Source organism: Tamandua tetradactyla, chromosome 8, assembly GCF_023851605.1.
Source record: "Tamandua tetradactyla isolate mTamTet1 chromosome 8, mTamTet1.pri, whole genome shotgun sequence".
NCBI lineage: Eukaryota > Metazoa > Chordata > Mammalia > Pilosa > Myrmecophagidae > Tamandua > Tamandua tetradactyla.
In genome coordinates this window covers 82,241,445-82,267,333 of record NC_135334.1, presented here as the reverse complement: position 1 = coordinate 82,267,333, position 25,889 = coordinate 82,241,445, and the positions used below count along the sequence as shown (strand labels likewise).

The window sequence follows — 25,889 nt, the reverse complement described above, 5'->3', positions numbered from 1 at the left end:
AGTGAGTCAAAGAAGAAATTGCAAGAGAAATCAGTAAGTAGAGACAAATGAAAACACAACATATCAAAATTTATGGGACACAGTAAAGGGAGTTCTGAGAGGAAAATTTATTGCTCTCAATAGCTAAATTGAAAAGGAAGAAAGAGCTAAAACCAAAGACCTAACTGGAGAAACCTAATCCCCAAGCAAGCAGATGGCAAGAAATAACAAAGATTAGTGTGGAAATAAATGAAATGGAGAATAAATAAAAGCACAAAACAATGGCATCAATAAAACTGACAAATGCTTAGCTAGACTGACAAAGACAAAAAGAGGGAAGATGCAAATAAATAAAATTGGAAATGAGGGGGTTCATTATCACAGACCTCGAAGAAATAAAAAAGTAATAGGAAAATACTATGAACACTGTATGCCAACAAACTAGACAATTTAAATGAATAGACAACTTCCCAGAAACAGAAAAAACCCTACACTGACTTGAAAAGGAGCTGAAGACCTCAACAATCCTCAACAAGTTTGAATCAGTCATCAAAAACTCCCTACAAAGAAAAACGCAGGATCAGATGGCTTCACATGTGAAATCTACCAAGCATTCCAGGAAGAATTAATACCAGGCCTTCTCAAACTCTTCCAAAAAAAATTGAAGAGGGAATACTTAACTTATTCTATGTAGCCAACATCACACTAATACCAATGCCTGATAAAGATACAAGGAAGCTATAGACCAAATGCCATTTCTGCATCAATGAAGATATCATGTGGTTTTTTCCTTTTAATTTGTTAATGTGGTATACTACAATAATTGATTTTCTTATGTTGAACCACCCTAGCATACCTGGGATAAAACCTACTTGGTCAAGGTGTGTAATTCTTTTAATGTTCTGTTGGATTCAATCTGCAAGTATTTTGTGGAGGCTTTTTGTACCTATATACATTAGATTGGTCTATAGCTTCCTTTTCTTAATAAAAACATTCTGAAAGACAGGGATAAAAGGACACTTGGTCAATATTATAAAATGCTTCTATGAAAAACCCACAGCTGATGTCATACTCAGTGGGGAGAGACTGAAAGCTTTCTCACAGTATTGGGAAGAAGACAGGGATACCTGTCATCACCACTGTTATTCAACATTATGCTAGAAGTTCTAGCTAGAGTAGTTTGGCAAGAAAAAGAAATAAAAGGCATCCAAATCAGAAAGGAAGAAGTAAAAGTAAAACTTTCACTATTTGCAGATGACATGATCCTATAGTTAGAAAACCCTGAAAAAACTACAACAAAAATACTTACTACTAGAGCTAATAAACAGGTTCAGCAAGGTGGCGGGTATGAGAGCAACACACAAAAATCAGTAATGTTTCTGTACACTAGTCATGAGCCATCTGAGGAGATAGCAACTCCCAATAGCAACTGTTAGAATAAAATATCTAGGAATAAACTTAACAGGGATGTAAAGGACCTGTACACAGACAACTACAAAACATTACTAAAAGAAATCAAAGACCTAATGAAAAGACAGTCCGTGTTCATATATTAGAAGGCTTAATGTCATTAAGGTATCAGTTCTGCCCAAATTGATCTACAGATTCAGTGCAATTCCAATAAAAATTCCAATAGCCTGCTTTGCTGAAATTGAAAAGCTAATTATCAAACTTATTTGGGAGGGAAAGAGGCCTTGAATAGCAAAAACATCTTGAAAAAGAAGACTGAAGTGGGAGGACTTTACACTTCCTGACTTTAAAGCATATTATAAAAGAAAAGACTGCTGATTCAGTAGGAGAAAATATTTGGAAACCACATATCTGAGAAAGGTTTGATATTCTGATTATTCAATGAACTCCTACACCTCAACAATAAAAAAAAAAAAACCCAATTAAAAAATGGGCATAAGACTTTCCAAAGAGGAAATGCAACTGGCTAAATAGTAAATGAAAAGATGCTCATCTTTACTAGCTGTTAGGGAAATGCAAATCAAAACCAGAATGAGATATTTCACACCTACTAGAATGGCCACTATTAAACAAATGGGAAACTTAAGTGTTGGAGAGAATGTGGAAAAATTGGAACACTTATTCACCGCTGGTGGGAATGTAAAATTGTACAGCTGCTATGAAAGTTAGTTTAGCAGTTCCTCAGAAAGCTAAGCGTAGAGTTGCCCCATGATCTGGCAATCCACTCCTTAGCATATACCCAGAAGAACTGAAAGCAGGGACATGGACACTTTCACGCCAATGTTCATAGCAATATTATTGGCAATTGGCAAAAAATGAGAACAATCCAAGTGTCTATCAGTTGATGAACTGATAAACAAAATGTGTTATGTACATATGATGTATTGTTTATCAGTAAGAAGGAACGAAGTTCTAAAGCATTGGACAGCATGGTTGAACCTTGAGGACACTGTTGAGTGAAATAAGTCAGACACAAAAGGGCAAATACTGTAAGATCCCACTAGTAGAATTAGTTCTAATATATAAACTCAAGACATAGAGTCTAGAATATAGGTTATGAGGAGATAGAATGTGGGTAGAGAACGGGGACTGGTTGCTTAAGATGTACCAAGTTTTTAACTAGGTTGAATTTAAATGAGTGAAAATGGATAGGAGTAATGGGAGTACATTGTTGTGAGTAGAAATAACAGCACCAACTTCAGTATGAATGTGGTTGATAGGGACAGTTTTGAGTCACATATGCCACCAGAAGGAAAGCCAGAGATTAAAACTTGGGACTGTATAACTTAGTAAATCTTGTGGTGGATGAAGACTGTGTGTAACAGTACAAATAAGAAAATGTCAAAAAAAAAATGTCTTCCATGAAACATGTATGAAATTATTATCAAGGAGTTAATAATAGAGTAGTATATGGGGAAAGAGCTGCAAAGTATGGGCTTCAGTTAACAATAAATATCTTAATGTTCTTTCATCAACAATAACAAATGTACCACACCACTACTATGATTGTGATGGTGATGCACAACTGTGTGATGATACTGTTTGCAGACGATATATACAGCTATTGTTTGTATACTTGAATGGACTGTATGGTGTGTGAATATATCTAAATATAATTGCATTAAAAAAATAGGAAAAGCTTGTGGCACCCTTGTTGGCCCCTCATTCACCATCTCCCTAGTCTCACTGTGCATTTCTGGCCAGGTTATGGAGGGATCAGAGAAAACCTTGTGCCCATTCTGGGGTGCCTATATGTCTAGAACAGTCTATAAGGTGGCAGAATGAAAACCTGAACCAGGACACTCATCTCTGGCTCAGTGTTCTAGAACTTGCTGTGCAGGCAGAAGCACTGTGGAGAACTAAAACAGTATAAGAAATAAGTCAAAGCAGTGAAGGCAAAAGATGGCATGCTTTAAGTCACAGAAGACAGCATCCAGGAGGAGGAGAAAGTCCATCTCAAGATGGAGCATTTGCATTCTTGTAAACGAGGGAATTCCAAAGGCTGTGAACAAGCAAAGCACAGGAGAAGAGGGAGGCTCAGAAGAAGACCAGCAAAGTTCCTGTACTTCATTCACCTTAGGCTGATCTTTTTGATAGGCAAGCTAAACTGTGAAGGAGGGTGCCAACCAAGGCAATCCGATGTGCAAGACTGTGAGAGTATTTCGGTTACTACCTCCTGACACTCAAATCTCTGTCATATTAGCTGGACCCAAGCTAAAGGAACAGATATCTCAGGGACTAAATCTTTAAGTATGCAACCAAAGATTACAAGACAAAGAAACAGGAAATGATGACTCATCCAAAGAACAAGATAAAAATCCAGAAACTACCAACAAAGAACACTAGACTTCGTACCCATGGAAAAAGACTCCCAGAAAATGATCCTCAGTAATGTGCTAAAGGAGATAAAAGATAAACACAAAGAAAGAACTAAAGCTTGTCAGGAAAACAGTGAACAATGTGAGATTCTCAATAAAAAGATAGAAATTTTTAAAAGGAACCAAACAAATACTAGAATTGAAGACCACAGTAACTGAGATGAAAGATTTCTTAGAGGGTTTTAACAGCAGATAGGAGGTGGCAGAAAAAAGAATCAAACTCAAAGACTAGACAATTGAATTGACTCAGGCTGAGGAGCAGAAAGAAAAAAAAAAGTGAAAAAGCCTAAGAGACTGTGGGACAACCATCAAGTGATGAATATACATTATGAGATCCAATAGGGAGAAGCAAGAGAGAAAGGTGCAGAAGAAATACTGAAAGAAATAATAGCAGAAACTTTCCAAATTTAACATAAAATATGAATATGCACATTCAAGAATCCCACAAACCTGAAAGAGGGTAAATATAAAGGGGATTATGCCCAGGCACAAAGTAATCAAACTGTCAAATGGCAAGGACAAGGAGAGAGTTCTAAAAGCTGCAAGAAAAAAAGCAGTATGTTGTATGTAAGGGAGTCCTAATAAGATTGTTAACTTCTCACCAGAAACCATTGAGGCCAAGATGGCAGTTGGAAGAAATGTTGAAAGCACTGAAAGAAAACAGTTGCCAACCAAGGAGTTTATATCTGGCAAGATTGCCTTTTAAAAACAAGGGAGAGATTAAGACATTTCTAGATAAACCAAAGCTGAGAGAGTTCTTTACACTGAAAGGAAATGACACTAGACATTAGTAGATTAAAGCTGCATAAAGAAATAAAGACCTTGGTAATGGTAACCATATAGGTAATTGTAACTGCCAGTACTGTATTGCCTTTTTTTTTTTGTATTAATCTTTACTTTTTACTTCTTATAGGTTCTAAAATGCACATGCCTAAAATTAATAATATAAATGATCTGGGACATACAATGTGTGAAAATATAATTTATAGCAAGTATAACCAAAAGGTGGGGAGATGGAGGGATATAGGAAGAGTGTACATGTATGATATTGAAATTAAATATGATTGTCAGATTTCAGATGTTAAATTTCAGACCAATGGTAACTATAAAGGAAATATATGAAAAATATATACAGAAAGAAGTGTGAAGGGATTGAAGATGTACACTACAAAAAATCAGATAATTATAAAGTAGGCATTAATAAAACAATTGAGGGACCAAAAAAAGATAAAAAGACTTAATAAAGAACAAATAGCAAAATGGCAGAAGAAGGTCCTGCATTATCAATAGTTACTTCAAATATAAATGCATATAATTCTTCTGTCAAAAGACAGAGATTTGCAGAACAGATTTTAAAACATGACCTAATTAGATGCTGTTTACAAGAGACTCACCTTAAATTCAGAGACATAAATTAGTTGAAAGTGAAAGAATAGAAAAAATACACCATACAAATAGCCAACAAAAGAGAGCTGGGATAGCTACACTAATAAAGAAAATTGACTAAGCTAAAAACTATTAAGAGGTACACAGAAAGTCACTAGATATACTGATAAAGGGCTCAATTCAGCAAGACATTACACTTAAAAATATATGTGCAACAAATATAAAATAATTAGAGCCCCCCAAATTTGAAGGGAGATATAGGCAGTTCTATATCAATAGATTTCAATACACCATTTTCAATAATGGATAAAGCATCTAGACTGAATATCAGTAAAGAAATAAAAGACTTGAATAATATTATAAACCAACTGGATATAATGGACATATAGATAACACTTTACCGATTGGCAGCAGAATACATATTCTTCTCTAGCGCACATGGATTATTTTTGAGGAGAGTCCAAATGTTCGGTCACAAAACAGGTCTCAATAAATTCAAAACTACTGAAATCATACAGTACCATCTCCACAATAACCAAGGGAAGACTAGAAATTTCACAAATATAAGGAAATTAAACAGTGTAATCTTAAATGAGTCAAATAAGAAATCACATAGGAAATATAATCTTGAGGTGAATGAAGATGAAAACACAACATACCAAAATTTATGGATGCAGCAAAGGCAGTGCTGAGAAGGAAATTTATATTCTAAATGCTTACATTACAAAACAATAAAGATCTCAAATCTGAGACCCTAATCTCATAGCTGGAGGATCTAGAAAAAGAAAAGCAAACTAAATCCAAAGGAACAGAAGGAAGGAAATAACAAAGACTAGAATGGAGATAAATATAATAGAGATTTATAAAAATAATAGCATCAACAAAGCCAAAAGTTGCTTCTTTGAAAGATCAGTGAGAGTTACACCTTTAGTTAGACTGAATTGGAAAAAAAAGGGACAATGCAAATAACTAAAATCAGCTGAATGGAGGACATTACTACTAGCCTCATAGAAATGAAAAGTACAAGACAATCCCATGAAATCAGATGACCTAGATGAAATGGACAAATCCCCCCCAAAAGAAACCTACACTTACTCAAAAGAAACAAAAAAATGTCTCAGCAGACCAGTAAGAAGTAAAGAGATAGAATCAGTTTTTCAAAACCTCCCCCAAAACAAAATCCCAGGACCAGATGACTTCATTAAATTAAAAGAATTAGCACCAGTTCTTCTCAAAATCTTTCTAGAAATTTAAGAGGGAACATTTCCTAACTCATTGTGTGAGGCCAAATCACCCCAATATCAAGCCAGATAAAGATACCACAGGAAAAGAAAATTACAGATTGGTATACCTTAACAATATAGATGCTAAAATCCTCAACAAAATGCCAAAAACGACTTACATTAAGAGAATTATATACCAAGATCAAGTGTGATATATCCCAGGTATACAAGGGTTGCTCAACATAAGAAAGGCACTGCAACATGCCACATTAATGGAATAAAGGAGAAAAAACAAACATGATCATCTCAGTTGACACAGAAAGGCACTTAAAATACGCACCCTTTCTCGATAAAAACACCTAGAAAACTGGGAATCAGAAGAAACTTTCTGAACATAATAAAGGGCATTTATGAAAAACTCATAGCTAACATTATTCTTGATGGTGAAATACTGAAACTGAACAGATATATAGGAATACATTTAAAGAAGGATGTAAAGGACTTAACACGGAAAACGCATAAAACATTGCTAAAAAGAAATCAAAGAAAACCCAAACAAATGGAAGGACATTCTTTGTGTTCATGCATTGGATGACAAAATATCCCTAAGATGTCAATTCTACCCAAAGCGATTTATAGAGTCAGTGCAATCCCAATCAAATTTCCAACAGCCTCCTTTGCATAAGTGGTAGAACCACTCATCAAATTGATATGGAAAATTGAGGGGCCCCAAATAGCCAAATCCATCTTGAAAAAGAAGGATGCAAGTTGGAGGATTCACACTTCCCAATAACAGTTATTGCAAAGCTACAGTAATCAAAATAGCATTGTACTGCACAAGGACAGACATATCAACCAATGGAATTGAATTGAGAGCTCAGAAATAAACCTTCACATCTATGGTTAATTGATTTTTGATAAGGCTGCCAAGTCTAATCAATGGGAGAAGAATAAATCTCTTCAACAAAGGGTGGCAGGAAACTGGATATCCATATGCAGAGGAATGAAGGTGGACCCTTACCTGACACCATATACAAAGTCAACTGAAAATGGATCAAAGACCTAAATATAAGAACCAAAACTATAAAGCTCCTACAAGAAAACTTTGGGAAGCATCTTTAGGACCTTGTGTAAGAAACACTAAGTAGTTTCTTAGATTTTATACCCAAAGCACAAGCCACAGAAGAAAAAACGGTCAAATGAAATTCATCAAAATTAAGAACTTTCATGCAAAGGACTTCATCATGACAGTAAAATACGACCTACAGAATAGGAGAATATATCTGAAAACCACATATCCATAAGGCTTAATATTCAAAATACATAAATCCCATAACTCAACCACAGAAGGATAAACAACCCAGTTCTCCAAAGAAGATGTACAGATGGCCAATAAGCACATGAAAAGATGCTCAAGATCTTTTGCCATTCGAGAAATGTGAATCAAAACCATAATGAGATAATCATTTCACACCCACTAGAATAGCTACTATTAAAAAAAAAAAACAGAAAATAGGTGTTGGAGAGGATGTGGAAGATAGGAATACTCATCATTGCTGGTGGGAATGTAAAATAGTACAGCCACTGTAGAAAAGCCATTTGGTGGTTCTTCAGAAAGTCACATAGTGAATTACCATATGTCCTGGAAATTCCCCATTTAGATATTTACCCAAAAGAATTGAAAGCAGGGCATCAAACAGATATTTGCACACTGATTTTATAGAGGCATTATTCAGTTGCCAAAAGATGGAAGTAACCTAAGTGTCCATTAACAGATAAATGGATTAACAAAATGTGATACACACACACAAACACAAAATGGAATGTTATTCAGCCATAAAAAGGAATGAATTATGATACATGTAACAATGTGGATAATCCTTGAACTACCATGTTGAGTGAAATAAGCCAGCCACAAAAGGACAAATACTGTTTGATCTCATTGACATGAAATAATTAGACTAAGCAAACTCATAGAGTCTGAAACTAGAATATATTTTACCAGGGGCCAGGGTGGAGGTAAGGAATAGACAATTAATGCTTAATTGGTACCATTTCTATTTGAGGTGATGGAAATGTTTTGGTATGGATAGTGGTGATAGCACAGTACTGTGAATGCAATTAATGCCACTTAAGTATATATTTGAAAGTGGTTAAAAAGGAAAATCTTAGGTAGTATATATATGCTACTAGAATAAAAAATTTAAAAACATGATAGGACTGCACAACACAATGGATTCTAGTATAAACTATGGAATATAGTTACTAATACAATAATATTGTTTCATCAATTGTAACAAACTTACAATACTAACAAAAGGTGTTAATAATAGGGAGAACTGTGTGGTAGTAGGGAATATATAGTAACTCTGCAATTGCCCTTTCTACATGATTTTTCTGTAAACCTATAATTCCTGTAATAAAATTTAAGATTATCAACAATTATATGCCAACAAACTAGATACCAAAAATATAAAAATTCAGACAGCAACTAGCCAAATTGACTCAAGAAGAAATAGAAAACTTCAAAATACCTTTAACATATACATAGATTGAATCAGTAATCAAAAATACTCCATGAAATAAAAAATACTCCATGAAAGAAAAGTCCAAGGACTAGATGGATTCACTGATTATTCTACCAAACATTTTAAGAAGAATTAACACCCATCTTTGTCAGACTTTTTCCAAAGAATTCAAGAGGGAACTCTACCTAATTCATTCTATGAGACTAGCATTACTCTGATGCCAAAGCCTGTTAAAGACATCACAAGAAAATTAGAAAAATGTCCCTTATGGAAATAGATGCAAAAATCCTTAACAAAATACTAAAACCAAATCCAACAACATTTACTAAAAAGATATACACCAAAACCAAGTGGGTTTATCTCAGGAATGTAAGGGTGGTTCAACATTAAAAAATTAGGGTAATAAACTACATAAGTAGAATGAAGGAAGGAAAAAAAACATTATCTCAATAGATGGCAGAAAGGAAGCTGACTAATCCAGTGCCTTCCTTGATAAAAACACTCAGAAAAGTAGGAATAGAAGGGGACTTTCTCAACATGATAAAGGCCATTTATGAAAAACCCACAGCTAACATACACAATGTAAAAGGCTGAAAGCTTTCACCCTAAGGTCAGGAATGAGACAAGGTTGCCCACTATCACCAGTGCTATTCAGTACTGAACTGAACATTCTTACCAGAGCATTTGGGGGCAGGGTGGGGAGGGGATTAAATAAAAGGTATCCAAAATAAAAAGGAAGAAGTAAAACTATCTGTTTGCAGAGGATATGATCTTATACAGAGAAAGTCCAAAGGAATCCACAAGAAAATTACTAACAAATGAGTTAGGCAAAAATGGCAGGGTACAAGATCAACACACAAAAATAAACTGTGTTCCTACATACTAGCAATGTATAATCCAAAGAGGAAATTAAGAAAACAATTCCATTTACAGTAACATCTAAAAAAAATATATCTAGGAAAAAATTTAGCCATGGATACAAAAGACTTTTATACTGAAACCACAAAACATTGCTGAAGGAAATTAAAGACCTAAGTAAATGTCAAGACATTCCATGTTCATAGATTGGAAGAGTTAATGCAGTCAGTATTATCCAAACCAATATACAAATTCAGTGCAGCCCCTATCAAAATTCCAGGATCCTGTTTTGCAGAATGGAAAAGCTGATTCTTGAATTTATACAGAACTGCAAAGGATATCAAATAACCAAAACAATCTAGAAAAAGAACAGGATTGGAAGACTCACATTTCCCAATTTCAAACTGTACTAACAAGCAAGAGTAATTAAAACAATGTAGTACCAGTGTGTTAGTTTACAAGCTGCTGGAATGTGATATACCAGAACTGGAATGGCTTTTAAAAAGGGAAATTTAATAAGTTACAAGTTTATAGTTAAGCCTATAAAATTGTCCAAACTAAGGCATCCAGGGAAAGAAAGCTTAATTCAAGGAAGGCCAATGGGTTAGTAGCACCTCTGTCCACTGGTTAGTCACATGGCTGACATCTGTTGGTCCCTTGCTCCTGGGCTCCATTCCCCTTTCAGCTTCTGTTCCTGTGAGGATTCCTCACTTTACTTCTCCAGGGCTGGCTTTCATCGGCTTTCTTTAGGTTTCGACTTGCTTAACATCTCACAGCAGTGTTTGCTGGGCTCCAAGCATCTCCAAACAGCCATGTCTCTGTTTTCCATGTGTCCACATCTGTGTCAGCTCTGCTGGGAAGTTTGCCAGCTCTGCGGCTTCTGTCTTTTCTCTAAAATGTTTTCTCTTTTCTCTTTTAAAGGATTCTAGTAAACTAATCAAGACCTACCTGGAATGGGCAGAGTGAAATCACCATCTAATCAAAAGGTTACACTCACAATTGTATTTGTCACATTTCTGTGGAGATAATGTAATAAAAAGTTTCTAATTTACAGTGGATTAAAAGAAATGGCTGCCCCCACAATATTGAATCGGGATTAAACTGGCTTTTCTGGGTTACATAAAACTTTTAAACTGGCATAATTGCATAAAGGTAAATAGATCAGTGGAACAGAATTGAAAGTCCAAAATAGACCCACATATCTGTGTCCAATTGATTTTCCACAAGGATGCTAAATACATGCAATGGGGAATGAATAATGTCTTCAACAAATGGTCTTGGGAAAACTGGGTATTCACATGCAGAAGAATGAAGTTAGGCCCCTACGTCATACCATATACAAAAATCAAAATAGATCAAAGACCTAAATATAACAACTAAACCTATAAAAGTTTTGAAAGATAACACTGAAGCAAGTCTTCATGTTCTGGGATTCAACAAAGGATTCTTAGGTGTGACACCAAAAGCACAAGCAACAAAAGGAACATAGATAAATTTGATCTAATAAAAAATAAAATCTTTCCAGTATTGAGATTATAAAGGAAGTGAAAAGTCAACTAACTGAATGGGAGAAAATAGTTTCAAACCATGTATCGGACAAAGGCTTAATATCTAGACTATATAAAGAACTCCTACACCTCAACTACAACAAAATGCACAACCCAATTTTAAAATGCACCAAGGATTGAATAGTGAATTCACCAAAGAACATATACAGATAGTCAGTAAACACAGGAAAAGATGTTCAACATCATTAGCCATTAGGGAAATGCAAATCAAAACCACAAGATACCACTTAACACCCACAAGGATGGGTATTGTTTAAAAAAAAAAAAAGTATTGGAGAGGATGCAGAGAAAATGGAACTCTAGTCCGTTATTGGAGGAAATGTAAAATGGTACAGCCACAGTGGAAAGCCATACAGGAGTTCCCCCAAAAGCTAAATATAGAACCAGCTAAATATGACCAGCAATTCCATTTCTAGGTGTGTATCCAAGAAAAGTGAAAACAGGGTCTCAAACAGATAATTGTATACCAGTGTTTATAGCATTATTCACAATAGCCAAAAGGTGAAACAACCCAAGCTATCATTAACAAATGAATAGACAGACAAAATGTGGCACATATACACCACAATGGAATATTCATTAGGCTGTAGAAAAGACTGAAATTATGAGACATGTTCTAAGTGGGAGATCCTTGAAAACATTGTGTGAAATAAGTAAGGCACATAATGCAAAAATTGTATATCACCTGTAAGAGAGAACTAGAAATAGCAAATTTGCAGAGAAACAAAGATTAGAGTGTAGTGGGAGGTTGGGAGGTGATAGAGGAGGGGATGTGTTTGTTGAGTATTAAAAGTTAAATACTCAAGTGTCAAAAGTGACAAAAGATTTGTTTTTGACGTGACTCACAAAAAAATCCCAAAATGTCTTCTTTTTAGGAATAGCTTAATTATGCTATTTTTTACAAAAGCAGAGGCTACAGGAGTAAGTCATTGCTCAGAAATGTTCTTGGTAACATGAAAACTGAAAATCTCAGGGAATAAGTGAACCCTGCTTATTATCACACATCACTAAATTCCTTTTCAACTCAGACTACCTCTCTTTCAAAGAAAAAATTAGTATGTCAGCTATCCAGAACTAGTGAGAAAAAAACAAGTGAAGTAGCTGGATGATCTTACATTCACCATTTTAATATCAGTCTTTCAAAAATATACTTACCTTTCCCCATCGTTATTTTTTTTCCTCCTCCATTTTCTTATACAAAGAAAGTAGAACATATCTCTTTCTTAGATCATTCGTTAAGTTCTTCAAGACCAGTTTTCTCATTTATGAATTGGAAATTACACCCACCTTGGAGAGCTGTTAGGATTAAATAAGATACTGTTTATAAAGTAGCTATCCCAGGGTCAAGCGTGTGGCAGGTGATCAATGACAGCTGTCATAAATGGATCATCACTGCCTGGCTGTCCCACTTACCACCCTCTAAGGCTACCCTGACTGCCAGGAATGGCTCGTGGTGCAGGGTCTTCACTCTGTACTTCAGTTTTGACCTCCCTCAGGATTGGACGTTAGCTTTCATGTTTGTTTCAAGCCACACCTGCAGCCTCACAGCCTCCCTTCTCCTGGCTTCTGATCTGCCACCAGCTGAAAAGATTTCAGGCGTACTCAAATCCTGTTTAAACGGGCTAAGCTCTGAGTAGAACCAGAGGAATCAAGGTGCTCAGTCTTTGCGTTATTTCTCTCACTTGGGTCTTTTCCACCCTCTTTGCTTTGTTCCTAAGGGCTAGGAACCAACAGTCTGCCCCCCATTCAGCACAGCTCACCATGAGAATTGCTCTAATATAAGTACCTTCTAATCTCACCCCTTTCCCAGTCTCTGGGTGTGCTTCTGACCATCCTTAAACTTTATCAAGCTAAACAAGTGAATATGATCCCTGGGTTACCACCACCACCCACCCACCTACCTACCACCCCAGAGTCTTCTAGGATTGAGAATGAATAAATGGTATAGAAAAAAATCTTTTAGGAAAAAGACACTTTTTTCTTTTATGAAAAAATCAAAAGGAGTACACAGCAGCATTGAAACAATTCAAGTTTAATTTCTTGTATATGTTCTGTATTTAGACAAACACTAAGTGCTACAACATACATAACATCAACATGGGAAAAATACCAAGTTTGTCATTGCACATACCAATAAATACATTTGCTCCAGAATACCAAAGAGTTTATTCAAAAAGTCACTTAATAAAAGCACAGTTTTGCAAGTTCTTCTAAAACTCCAGATAATTTTGAAAATAAAATGTCTGACCAAAATAGGAAAAGATAATCTTGTGCAAATAAACATACATTTTCTAGGCAATATGAAAACTGTGTTCCCAGTAAGAGAAGTGTCACCTGACCTGACCAAGACCCCGTTTGTCATCACTTGTGGGATTAAAGAGGCCAGAGGCAGGCTTCCCTTTTTAAATCACTCCCATTTGTCCTCTAGGAAACTGGATCACAGCCTTATCTCCAGCTCTGCCTGAACCTTGATGGGGGGAGGGAGGGATAGAACATAGGAGAAGGGTGTGATGTTGCTCTTAGGAAAGAAAAAAGGCACAGTAATGAGCTAGAAAAGGTGATGAAAGCAAGGATTACTTTCATTCACCCTGAACCCTATGGCAGCTTTTACAGTCCAACCTCCTCATTTTGCAGCTGGAAAAACAGACCTAGAAAGAGTATGTAGTTTGTTCAAAATCACATAGCTTCTAAGTGAAGTGCTTTCTATAAGACCAACTTGGTTGGAAAATTCAGAAACTAAACCTGTCCTAATATTTCTGCCCTGTCCCACTCCCCATATCCTGAGATGATAAAAAGTACAACCTGTAGATACATCAGGACACATGGCTAGTAAACGCAAGACAGGATCCCATTGCTTAGCCTGTGCCTGGTACAGACTTACCAGCCAGGACCCAAGGCAGGGTAGGGCCCAGACTCAGTCCTGGTTGTAAGGGAGTCAGGTCCCAGTGCTGGGATACCACCAGTGCTAGGACCATTAGAAAGCAGACTCATTCAGGTACCTGGAAAAATATGACCTAAGGGCCATCTGGGAGGTCACACAACTTGTTGCAGCTAGGGCAAGGAATGACAGAGAAGGTAAGGCCAGTGTTACTGCAGTAAGAGAAAACCAGGAATTCCATCTAGGAGATGGAATTTGTGCTTGCATCACAGAGCCACAGACGTGGCTATCCCAGCATCTCCCTTCACTACAGATCCCATCATGAAATTGCTGTTTGTTAAAACTTAGAATGATGTCTCAGGGTAAGAACCCTACTATTTCCAGAATGAAATAAAACTGCTGCTTCTACAATTTTGTTGTTCTACTGTCTGGAGGAGGCGGGCTCCAAAGGTTCTTTTCTAGCTTGTGATTATCACACTTCCTGGTTCCCAACACTTGTCCTCACCATTGATCTAGGCCTTATGTTTCCTCTGAACTAGTGTTGTGATTTTAAAGACACATTCACTAGAATATGTTCAGATTCATCCAAAAACATGCGTGCAATACAGTGATATCTTTAGGTAGTGCAGAGTGGAAGCTGAAAACTTTCTTGGATGGTGTCCTCCTAATCAGAACACTGGGAAAAATGTGCTGGTACTTTCCCAGGTATACTTTGTCTGAAGAGCATGAAATGAACCCACAGCTTATATCTACATCCTATTCCTCTCCTACTCATTCTTAAAATTTTGATCATCAGAAACCTCAGTTTATTGTTTGCAGATTGCCCTTTTCCCCACATACACATGACGATACACAGACAGACACACGCAGACAGACACAGAGCACCTTGGAGCCAGAGGAAAGAAAAGCTAGAACTGGAGAAAATTGGGGATGTGAACTTTACCACTCCACAGAAAAAATGTTTTGGGGCAGAGGGTATAGAGTTGTAGGGTGTGACCCCAGGAAGAGTTACAGAGCCAGCAGCAGTTTACAGAGGAGCTGCCTAAGGTCCCAGCTGCGCAGCACGTTTAGGCACTGCTCATTCAGTCAAGTTCTCCGCCCAATCAAGCATTGTCTGGGCAGACTGTGGAGAGACTAAACCCAGGTGGTCTCCAGGGGCCGTGACTGTTTTCTGAATCTTTGGGACCATGGCTGTGGGGACAATGGTCAAGGAAAACCATCATCAAGAGCAGAATCTTGCTAGGCTGGGGCCCAAGCAGGTGACAACTCCTACACATGACAACACTGAACAGAATTTTGTTGCTGAGGCTACCCATCTCCAAGCCCACACCAGAGAGCCCAGGATCCATGTTTTCTGGCCCTACAGTATTCCAAAACATCCAGCCAACTCCTTCTTGTGTCCTAGAGGAGAAATAAAGGCCAAGCATTTTCCATTGTGCTTCTGATTTTTCCAGTCTGCCACTACACCGCCACCCCCTCCTTCAAGGATCCAAAATCGGCTTGTTCCACCATAAATGTCTAGACACAAAGAAATCACTTGACCAAACCTTAGAGATCATCTAGTTTCCATCATCTCACATCAGTAGGTCTCTTTTCATTTAAGTCAGGGAAGGAAAAGCAAAACTGGGACTATAAAAAAGGAGGATGGCACTGCAGCATTTGATTGGGATATGGAGCAACCCCAGCACACAAACTTCTAGTGCCTCCAAAATGGCCCTGAAGGCAAGAGTTGTCGAGAAACAAGACTATGTTGGCAAAAGCTGGATCACTGGAGGATCCTCCTGGAGCTGTATACCTGAGATGTGGGCAGATCCATGCTAGAACAATGTGTCTTGCTTTAAGAACTCAACTCAGGAAAACCTAGATTACAAAGAAATAAGAACATACTACTTCCATTTAACAAGTCAAAGCAATTCCTTCACCTACAAAGCCTTACTAACATATTTAAAATATGACTTACATTTGTAAAAGAACCCAATTTATTCCCAAGCATATCTTTCCTAAAGGTACAACTCCTTGCTTCCCACTGATTCCAGATATCCATCTGGGCAAGAAGCCTCTGCCACAGTAAATAATAAGTGGGTAAGAGCTTAGAGTTCCCAAGCCTGTAGGGTGGATGGTACCATCCAAGGAAAAGTAAGGCTGTGGAGGGGAAGATCAGGCCTCGCTCTGGAACACTCAACCCAGAAGCACTGGCCAGATAAATGTGCAGGAGGCTTGCTAAGGTCTCAGAGTGGTGCAGCCCTCGCTGAGGAGCAAAGGCCATTTATCAGACTGACATGCAAAAAACCAGATACCTTGCAGCAGGAAGCTGCCTGTTTTCCTACTGAAATAGTTTCAATTTTATACACCAACTCTGACATTTCTCAGTCTCTGGAATTAGGAGAAGAGAGGAGGGCAAGCAGACTGGCCCCTGGAAAGCCAGGGAGCTGAAGAACCTTGGGGGACAGTGAGAACAAAGATCAAGAGAGTTTGAGGTTCTGAATGCTGCTACTAACCAGCAAAGTGACCCAGGGCAAGTCCCATTTTCTGGGTGTGATTCACCTACAGTGATGGGTCTATACTGGTTGATCCCTAAGGGTCCTGCTACCCCTGATCTCTTGTGATTCTGAAATACTCCTTTCTAGCCCTATCCTATTCCCACCCAAGAAGGATCACCACAAAAGCTTCCACCATCTTCAATGAAGTGCCACACTCATAAGCCCACACTAACCATGACCTAGGCTGATAGCAGTGGGAGCTGAAGCACAAGCAAGAGCACCCAGAGGAGGGTCTTCCCAGAGAGAGAGAGAGATTCTTCTTGGAGCCTGCCATGGCTTAGGAATGGCCCTTTGCCAGCAAAAGCCCCAGGTATGCTTAGCTGTGTGCAACCTAGAGCTAGTGACTTGGACCCTGTCCATGTTTCCTGGGTATTGTGCTAGGGTTGTTCAGCAGAGCTGAGGCAGTTGACAGGGCTCCCCAGACAGCCCTGACCTAGGGACCCACTTCTTGCATGCTGAGCCTGTGTCCTGCAGGCTTCATCCACTAAAAACTTTGGCCCTGAGAGCTGGTTCCTACTGCCTCTGACAGTACAGAGCAAACTTGGAAAAAAACAAATGAGCTCAAACCCTGGGGTACCAGCCAGTTCTCACAGCCAGCTAGCCAGGCCCCTGAAATTTGGGCAAGGTCCTGCTCCTCACCCTTTCTCCAATCTCACCTCACTGTGATCTTAACTTCTCCCAGGCATCCAGGCCTGGCTGATGCCTTCTACATTTGTAAGGGGCCTGCTTGGCCCTTGAATTTCTCAGAGCTCTCAACATTAGGAAATCACAGAGCCACACCCAGCCACTAACTTGCTACATAAAGTTGCTGTGCCCTGCACACACACACATACATACACACGCACACACACTATGTCCCTTACTGTTGTGGCACCTGCAGTCATTGGACTCTGGGGCTGAGTGAATAGCTGGGCCATAACAGCCCTGCATTGTGCTTCCTACCCCTTTATAGCTCTTCCTGTCTTCGCAGCTGGAGGCATCCAGCTTGGCAAAAACACCTGCAGCAGGGTATTAACTAGGAGTGAGGGTTGGAGTGGTTGACCTTGGGACACAAAACAGGATTCACTCTTGTTCCTTCGTACCCACCCATCTACTTACCCCTGCTCCTCTACCTCGACATCAAAGGCAGAGGAGCTAGGTCCTGGCTGGCTGAGCCAGGAAGCCTGCTCGGGGCCAAAGACTCATCTGGCAGGAAGCCTATGTACAGAGGGTAGGCAGGGCTATCTCCACAGGCAGGCAGGCAGGGTCCACTCCAGGCTGGGCAACTCCAAAGGGCTTGAGGAGGACTCTACTCGCAGGCCAGCTTGCTGTCGAAGCTGGACAGGGCAATAGCAAAGGCCTGCAGTGCACACAGCGGGTAGTTGTAATCCATGGTGAATACATCCTCTGCTACCCGGCCAAACTGCATCACGATGTAATCCGCTGGGACCAGGCACAAACATGGGCAGAAAAAGAGAAAAACAGGATAGAGCAGGGATAATGGAGATAGGGAAAGAAAGACACACCCAAATCATAAGAGGGAAAGGAAATCAAGAAGCAGAGATGCCACAGGAATCCAAAGGGAGGTAAAACACAGGACAGTTGGGAGTGGTGGCAGATGGCAGCAAAGGAGACAGATGCATACAGGAGGAAGGGAAGAAGAGAGTAAGTCCATTCAAAAGATATTCCCATGCCAGAGACTCTGCTAAGTACACAGAATCTAGGGCTAAGCCTCCAAAGAAGATTCTCCTGGGGCCTCCCAGCCGTTAAGGTTAGAAAGTTCTTTACAACTGGTCTAAGCCATACAGTCCACTTCCTTAAATTCTGACCTGTGTGGGCAGGGTTAGCTGAACCCACCCTGAACCCTGGTCCATGTGGACAGTAATGAATAGGGGTAGAAATACTCACGGTCGTTGCCATGGATGATCTGGAAGTTCTTCACAGAGGCCTGTGTGACGCGCCCATGGAAGTTGAGTACATAGGACTGTGTGTCGTCATTCCAGACAGGAGTCTTGTTTTGCAGCTCGATAATACTCTCTGTATTCTTATTCTGCCACCGTGCTAGCAATGTCTCATGCTCCTGGGAGAGCAGCCTCACATGAGCCAGGCCCAGGCTTTGGTACCATCACCACCCTAAAGAGGGCCCTGTCCCAGGGGTAGGAGTCCTCAGATCTCCCTAGACCTTCAATGCTTCTTGCATTGTGTCCCCTATAAGTATACACATAAGCTGGAGTTCTGCCCTTAGAAACTCATGCAGAGACTAGGATGAGGGGGAACGGGAGAGGGTGGCACACAGACTTACATTGCGGGGCCGGACAGAGACTCGCTCATGAACCATGTTCATGCCTGGGACAATCACACTCATCTTCCGAGGCCCCTTGAAGCCTAAGACGTTTGTCTCCTGGAAAACAGAGAACTCAACATCAGCCATCTGAGGTATCTACTCACCTAGAACAGAAGACTGAGATGGAGAAGGAAATAAAGACATTGAGCTAGTTTTTAACGTCTCCACTTGGACATGTACTAGCTTCCTCTGAACTTAGAGTACAAAATCAAGCCTCTGATCTCCACTCCGTCAAAATTAGTTCCTCTTACAGTTTTCTCTGCCTTGGTTAATGGCAACTCGATTCTCCCATTTACTCAAACAAAATACTTGGGGAGTCCTATCTGACTCTTCTCTTTCTCTCATACCCAGTCCTATTTCATCAGCAAATTCTATCAAGAATTTGACCAGTTTTCACCACCCCGTCTCTCATAAGAGATCACTGTAACAGCCTTTAACTGGACTTTTTTTTTTGTTTTTGGTCCCCCTTGCCCCTCCTTGCCACCATCTAGTCTCAGCATAGCAGAGAGTGGTCCTGTTAAAATGTAAGTCAGATCATTTTCCTTCTTTCCTCAGAACCCATCAGTGTCAGTTTAGTTGAACATCATCATAAGTAAATGGAATCTTGAATAGGGCATGAGAGCTTCACTAGTTTATCCAGGTTAGTGTGATGCCCTGATATATCCCAGAGTAATGTGGGCAGTGAAAAAGTATTTGCAAAGTCCCTTTGGGGGACTGGGGAATTTTCTCCCCCTTTGGGAGAGAAAGAAGGAAATATTCAGTTTCCTAATTTGGAGAATTCCTGATTTTCTCACAAGCAGTGTGGACAACCAAATCAATAGGCTGAATCCTTGATCTTGGGTTCGCCCCTATGAAACTTAATCCTGCAAAGGAGACGCCAAGCCTGCTTATAATTATGCCTAAGAGTCACCCCCAGAGAACCTCTTTTGTTGCTCAGGTATGGCCTCTCTATAGTCAACTCAGCCGATGAACTCACTGCCCTTCCCCCTATGTGGGATATGACTCCCAGGGATATAAATCTCCCTGGCAACATGGGACAGAATTCCCACATGAGCCATGATCTGGCATCATGGGATTAAGAAAGACTTCTTGACCAAAAAGGGAAAGAGAAGTGGCTGAGGAATTTCAAACAGATCAAGAGGTTATTCTGGAGGTTACTCTTATGCAATATATAGATATCCCTTTTTAGTTTATGATGTATTGAAGTGGCTGGAGGGAAGTACCTAAAACTGTTGAGCTGTGTACTAACAGTCTTGATTCTTAAAGACGATTGTATAACAATATAGCTTTTACAGTGTGACTGTGCGATTGTGAAAACCTTGTGTCTGATGCCCCTTTTATCCATGGTATGGACAGATGAGTTAAAAAAGTATGGATAAAAAATAAATAACAGAGGGGATAAGAGGCAAAATAAATTGGCTAGATTGAAATACTAGTGTTCAATGAGAGGGAGGGGTAAGGGGTATGGGATGTGAGTTTTTTCTTTTTATTTCTTTGTATGAGTTTTTTTTTCTTTTTCTGGAGTGATGCAAATGTTCTAAAAATGATCTTGGTGATCACAACTATGTGATGATATTGTGAGCCACTGATTATACACCACGTATGGACTGTATGTGTGTGAAGATTTGTCAATAAAAATATTTAAAAACAAAACAAAACACCAGTGGCTCCCCAGTTGACTCAAGAAAATCTTGCACTGACCTGCAAGGCCTTAAAGGAATGGCCCTCACTATCACACCCTCCTCGCCATTCCGCCAACACACTAGGCATCACTGTTTCCCCTCTTGGTGAGTGGCTGGTTCTCACATCCTGGGCTTTCCCAAGAGTTTTCTTGGTGAGACCTTCTCTGCCATCCTTCCTGAAATCTTACACATGCTACGACACTTCATATCCCCTTTCCCTACGGTGTTTTCTTCTCAGCATTTATCTGGAACATATTTATGTAACTTACATATGTTTTAAAGATTGGCTCTCCCATTAAGGGTGAGTTCTATAAGGATAGAAGTTTTAGGTCTGTCTTGCTCAGTATTCCATGCTCAGTGCCTAAAATAGTACCCAAAACAGAGACGGAGCTCAGTAAGTTATTAGCTGAATAAAAGAGGATTCAGGTGGCCTCTCCGAAGTTGGCCAGCAGGCGGCATCAGTGGATCATACAAAATAGCTGTGAATTTACAATTAGCTGACAGGGCACTTAGGGAGGTGGAGAAAGGCCCTGAATTTATATTCCAGTTGGTACTCTATGAGTTGTGTGCCTTAGCAAGTAACATAACTTCAGAGCTTCAGTTTCCTCATCTACGTAATAAAGAAAACAGGATCTACTTCTTAGCTTGTCATACGCATTCATAAGATTTAAGCAAATCAAGGGATGTTGTTAACATACCAGGGGATGTTGTGAGAGATATACAGACAAAACCCAGGCCTTCTGTTTCCTCCTTTTTAGGAGGCTCCTGAGTGAAGCTAAAGAATCAAAGATGGTTCCCAGAGTTCTCAGGTGGGTGCCAGAGATGGTGTAGCCCTGAAGACAGGTGGAGAGGGACAGTAGCCTCCTGTCCCAGGCAGGGGTCACTCCAGAGGAGAGATGGCCCACAGATTACCAGCAAGTCCTGGTTTTCATGTATAACCTGGAGACCAGAGACTAAGGGACCCAAGACTCACATAGCACACAGCTGCCAGCTCCTGACGCAAGGTTCCACTTTCCAAAGTAGAGGATGATGCCTTCTGAGGACTGACTCCATTGTCGTAAACGGTGAACTTGGTGCCCATGAGGTTGGACCTGAAGGGAAAGCACAATAAGTAAAGGGTCACACATCCGAGCAGTTCTGTCTGTTCTATGAGGAGTCTGCAAAGCATCCAAGGCTGGGCCAGGAACAGACACAGGGCCACACTACTTACTGAATCTACCTATATCTTTGAAGGGGCTTCCTGGGCAGAAGGCCTGTACTTACTCCAAGTTGACTCAAAGAGCATCTTGATTCAGTAGGGGAAATTAAGGGAGAGAAATCCGGGTTCCCCAGAAAGTTTCCCTGAGGAAACAGGGGTGTCCCCCTCATGGGAGGTGAGCATGCAGAATGGCGCCTAGCAGGACTGCAGAAGGCATTCAGCACCCATGGAGCATGGATGGGGTGATCTCCCCTGTCCAGCCTCACCTCCATCATTAGCTACTTTCTTCTAGGCTTTATTTATGTTCCCCAAATATGATGCCCCATTCCTCAGCGAATTGTAGCTACTTCCCCATCAAAGTCCGCTCAGAGCCTTCCCTCCCATCCCAAGGTTTCTGTGATTCTCTTCCCTCTCACCCTCAGCCCTGCCCCTTGGCACTGATTGTGGGGCCATGCCAGCGTGGCCTAAATTATAAATGACATCCTGGGTCTGATCTGCTACTCTTGGTGGGCCTGTTCTCCCACCTGAGTGACAGAGGCTCAGGATGGGATATGTGAGGTCCTTCTCCAGGTCTGGCTCAGGCATGGGCACAGGTCTAAACTTGTGGTTAGAACTGATGGACGGAGGATCCTGAAACCCTGCCTAGATCTCCTTCAGGGATAGGAGATGCCCTCCACAGGGCGCCTGCTTCCGGGGGGATGGGGGGGGGGGGGTGCTGGTACCGCAGTTTCCCGATGTAGCTGTCCCCTCCTCGAGACAAGTCTGTTGGGTCCACAGAGATGAGGTAATTGGAAGTTTTACTCTTCTTTCTCTTCCTTCCCGCCAAGAGGAACACCTTGGGGAGTGGAGCAAGGTCATGTTCCAGACCTAGCCTCTGGTCCACATATAGCCCACACACAGTCACCCTGCTTGCACGACTGACGCCCCTGCTTCGGCTCCCAAATGCATACATGTGCACACACGTGCATGCCCTCCTGGCAAACACAAAGGTATGTGCTGACTAGGCAGGGAGGTTTTTGTTTCTTGGGGGAACTGAGGGGTCAGTGTTGAGCCCCTAGGACCTCAAGGCCCCAGATGAGAGAGCCCAAGGCAAACCGCACCTTCTTTCCATCCTCACGGTCCAGATGCAGAAAGTAGGTGGGGTACATTCCCCGGTCCATCCCCTTCTTGTCCCTCGTGATGCGGCACTTGATGGTAATACCCTGGGGTGCTGGCCTGAGCACAAACTCCTCAAGATCCTGGACCTCAACATCCCCTGGTGGCTCTGGAGCTTTGGGACTGTTGGCTGAGGCTGCCTCCTACAGGGGAGAAAGATGGAGCCTGAGCCTGAGGGATCCCAAGAAACTGAAACGGGTGGTCTGGGACCTAGACCTGACCATCTTGACCCTGGGCTTAGGAAGTATCTTCCCAGTCCTTCCCTCACCTTCCGGCAGTCCCTGGGGGTGGAGAAAGGGATGTGGGTAGGTCTCACAGGTCATCCTGTCCAACTCCAGCTCCCCCCCCCCTTCTTGGCCTGGCTGAGAGACTGGGCAGCAGGTGGAAGGACAGGAAAGCCCAGGTCAGCGAAGTTCTTGAGAGGCCTCCGAGTCTAGCCCCTGGCCTCAGGAAAGCCAACCCCCCCTCATTTCTTCATACACCTCCTCCACCTTCAACCTGGATGACAAAGTCTCTGAACACAGCCATCCAACCTCCAGCTGTGCATGAAAGCTCCTCACTCACCCTGACGGACTTCCGGCTAGTGGCGGAGCTGGGCCGGGTGTTGCTATTTAACTGGGAGGAGCTGGAGCTGTTCTCGTCTTCATCTTCCTCTTCCTCTTCAAAGCTCATGGTGCTGGAGATGCCTGGGCCAGGCAGGAGAGCAGGAAGGGAGGAGTGAGGAGGAATCTACTCTCAAAACATACATCGTCACATATACACACTCAGACACACACGACACACAGCCCTGTGTACACACATATATTCACCTGACATATACACTCCCACACATATCTGATATACTCAAGGACACACACTCTCTCATGTATACATGGGGGCTGGTCTCGATCCTTGGGGTAGACCCCCACCCCATCACCCAGCTTCAGGTCAGCCCTCTCCTCTCTAACAGTCACATTGCCCTTGTCTCCCAAGTATCAAGACCTATACTGACCTGACCCTGCACTGGGAACCTCCCCTTTCTAACTTAGGCCTACTAGAGGGCTTAGCTGACAAAGGCCATAGAATCTGCTCAGACAAAGGCCCTCCTCCTTACTTAGCCTGGCAGGTAGGGCCCACTGGTTCCTCATCTTTCCCCAGCCTTCCCTGAGCCTTTGCTACACTGTTTTCCCCACCTGGAATGCCATCCCCACCTTCAAGTTGCTTCTACCACCCTTTCTCCAGGAAGCCTCCCCTGATCTGATACCTCAGATGTTGGCCCTGCTGAACTTCTCCCCTCTACCATCCCATGCCAGGGTCTCCCTGGGATAAGGCTCATGGTAGAGAAGATAGCAGGGCAGGTCTCCAGGGAGGATCTGCCCCATCTCTCAGCATTCTCACCCTGCTCCCTTCAGCACAACAGACATTTATTATTACTATTTTTGCAAAAGAGTTTTTTCCTAAAGAATTAAAGGAAAAGGAAATCTGCCCCCAAACCCAATCCTTCCTGGGGACAAGAGATGCGAAGAGGAGGTTGGGGAAAGACAAGGACAGGGTCAGAGAAGGCCAGGGCTGGGTTACAGGTTGGTTACCCCAGTTCACACGTTTCCCTCAACTCAGCCTTATCAGGGACCCCACAAGCTCCTCATTTCTCTCCATGTATGCCCCAGCACTGCCGGGGAGGGGCTGCAACAGACAGGAGGGCCATGCTCCCAGAGAAGGGTGTATCTAAGAACCTAGGACTGAGCTTTGGGGATGTCACTGGGCCCTCATGGGGCTCACCCTTTCTCTGCATCGTGGCACGGAGGTCCTGCCCATCGGGCTGCGCGCCCCCACCAGCTGCTGTCTCCCCTGCGTCCTGGGCATGGTCTGACTGGCCCACGGTCAGGATCTGCAGCGGGCCTCGGGCCTCAGACTTGTCTTCTGCCAGTACTGCTGGCCCGCCGGTGCCTGCAGGCCACGGACACTCCTGAGTCGCAGCCGAGCGTGGAGGTGGGGGAGGGGAGGGGAGGGCCTGTGCCTGTATTCTCAGAAGCCCATGAAGGCGTTGAGGGACGAGAGTGGGATCTTCTGCAAAACTTTATTTCCAAAGCTGATTTTTAAAAAACTAATGACTGCTGTCAACCTGTTAATGGTTGGTAAGCTACAAAGAGATAATGAGCTTCATTTTTTCTGCTGGGCCCCCAAATTAATTGCCAAGGGTCAGTCTGAAATGCCCCCACACATCCATAAGGCAGACAGCAGCCATCTACAGAACCAAGCACACAGTGGGAAAAATGAGATGGAAAATGAGGATCAACCCAGACCTAGAAAAGGCCAGTGGTCTTCCGTGGTCGTGGCCAGCTATAAGTTATCAATGATGCTGTCTGTCTCCGAACGAACATGCACACGACACAGTACCACACACACGTCATTAAAAACAGTCTACATGTATGGACATCTCGAAAAAGACTGGGGTTGACATACGCTTGCCTTCCCAGTGGAGGATCTCCAATCCTACATCAACCTTCCTTCCCAAGCTGTTACAGGTTCAGGAAGAGAAGCAAGACCTGGGTCACACATGTGGCAGCCGCCCTGCCTGGTCAGGCTACGCCCAGAACGCTGCAGTCAGCCCCAGAAGCCCATGGACCCCAACACGCCACTGTCCAACAATGACCCAGAGGCCTGGAAATCACTGCCCATGAGCAAGGGTTGAGGAAATGGGGTGTCTGACCAGCAGAGGCAGGACATAGGACAGGGGTCAGGTT

General features: G+C 41.7%; 1 protein-coding gene across 4 annotated transcripts in view; it reads right to left on the bottom strand.

The window, feature by feature from the left end:
* Positions 1 to 13,404: 13,404 nt before the first annotated feature.
* Positions 13,405 to 25,889, bottom strand: part of TUB (TUB bipartite transcription factor) — a 91,637-nt gene continuing 79,152 nt past the window's right edge. For 2 of the 4 annotated variants that reach the window (XM_077113878.1, XM_077113879.1), the window contains exons 5-12: positions 24,925 to 25,092; positions 23,731 to 23,852; positions 23,112 to 23,309; positions 22,734 to 22,846; positions 21,787 to 21,904; positions 19,090 to 19,188; positions 18,696 to 18,867; positions 13,405 to 18,230 (exon numbers count right to left, since the gene is read on the bottom strand). In XM_077113878.1, coding sequence (XP_076969993.1) covers positions 18,097 to 18,230; positions 18,696 to 18,867; positions 19,090 to 19,188; positions 21,787 to 21,904; positions 22,734 to 22,846; positions 23,112 to 23,309; positions 23,731 to 23,852; positions 24,925 to 25,092 — 1,124 coding nt within the window. In that variant the 3' untranslated portion in view covers positions 13,405 to 18,096. The remainder of the gene's footprint in view (positions 18,231 to 18,695; positions 18,868 to 19,089; positions 19,189 to 21,786; positions 21,905 to 22,733; positions 22,847 to 23,111; positions 23,310 to 23,730; positions 23,853 to 24,924; positions 25,093 to 25,889) is intronic. The other 2 variants (XM_077113880.1, XM_077113881.1) reach the window with 1 other exon arrangement.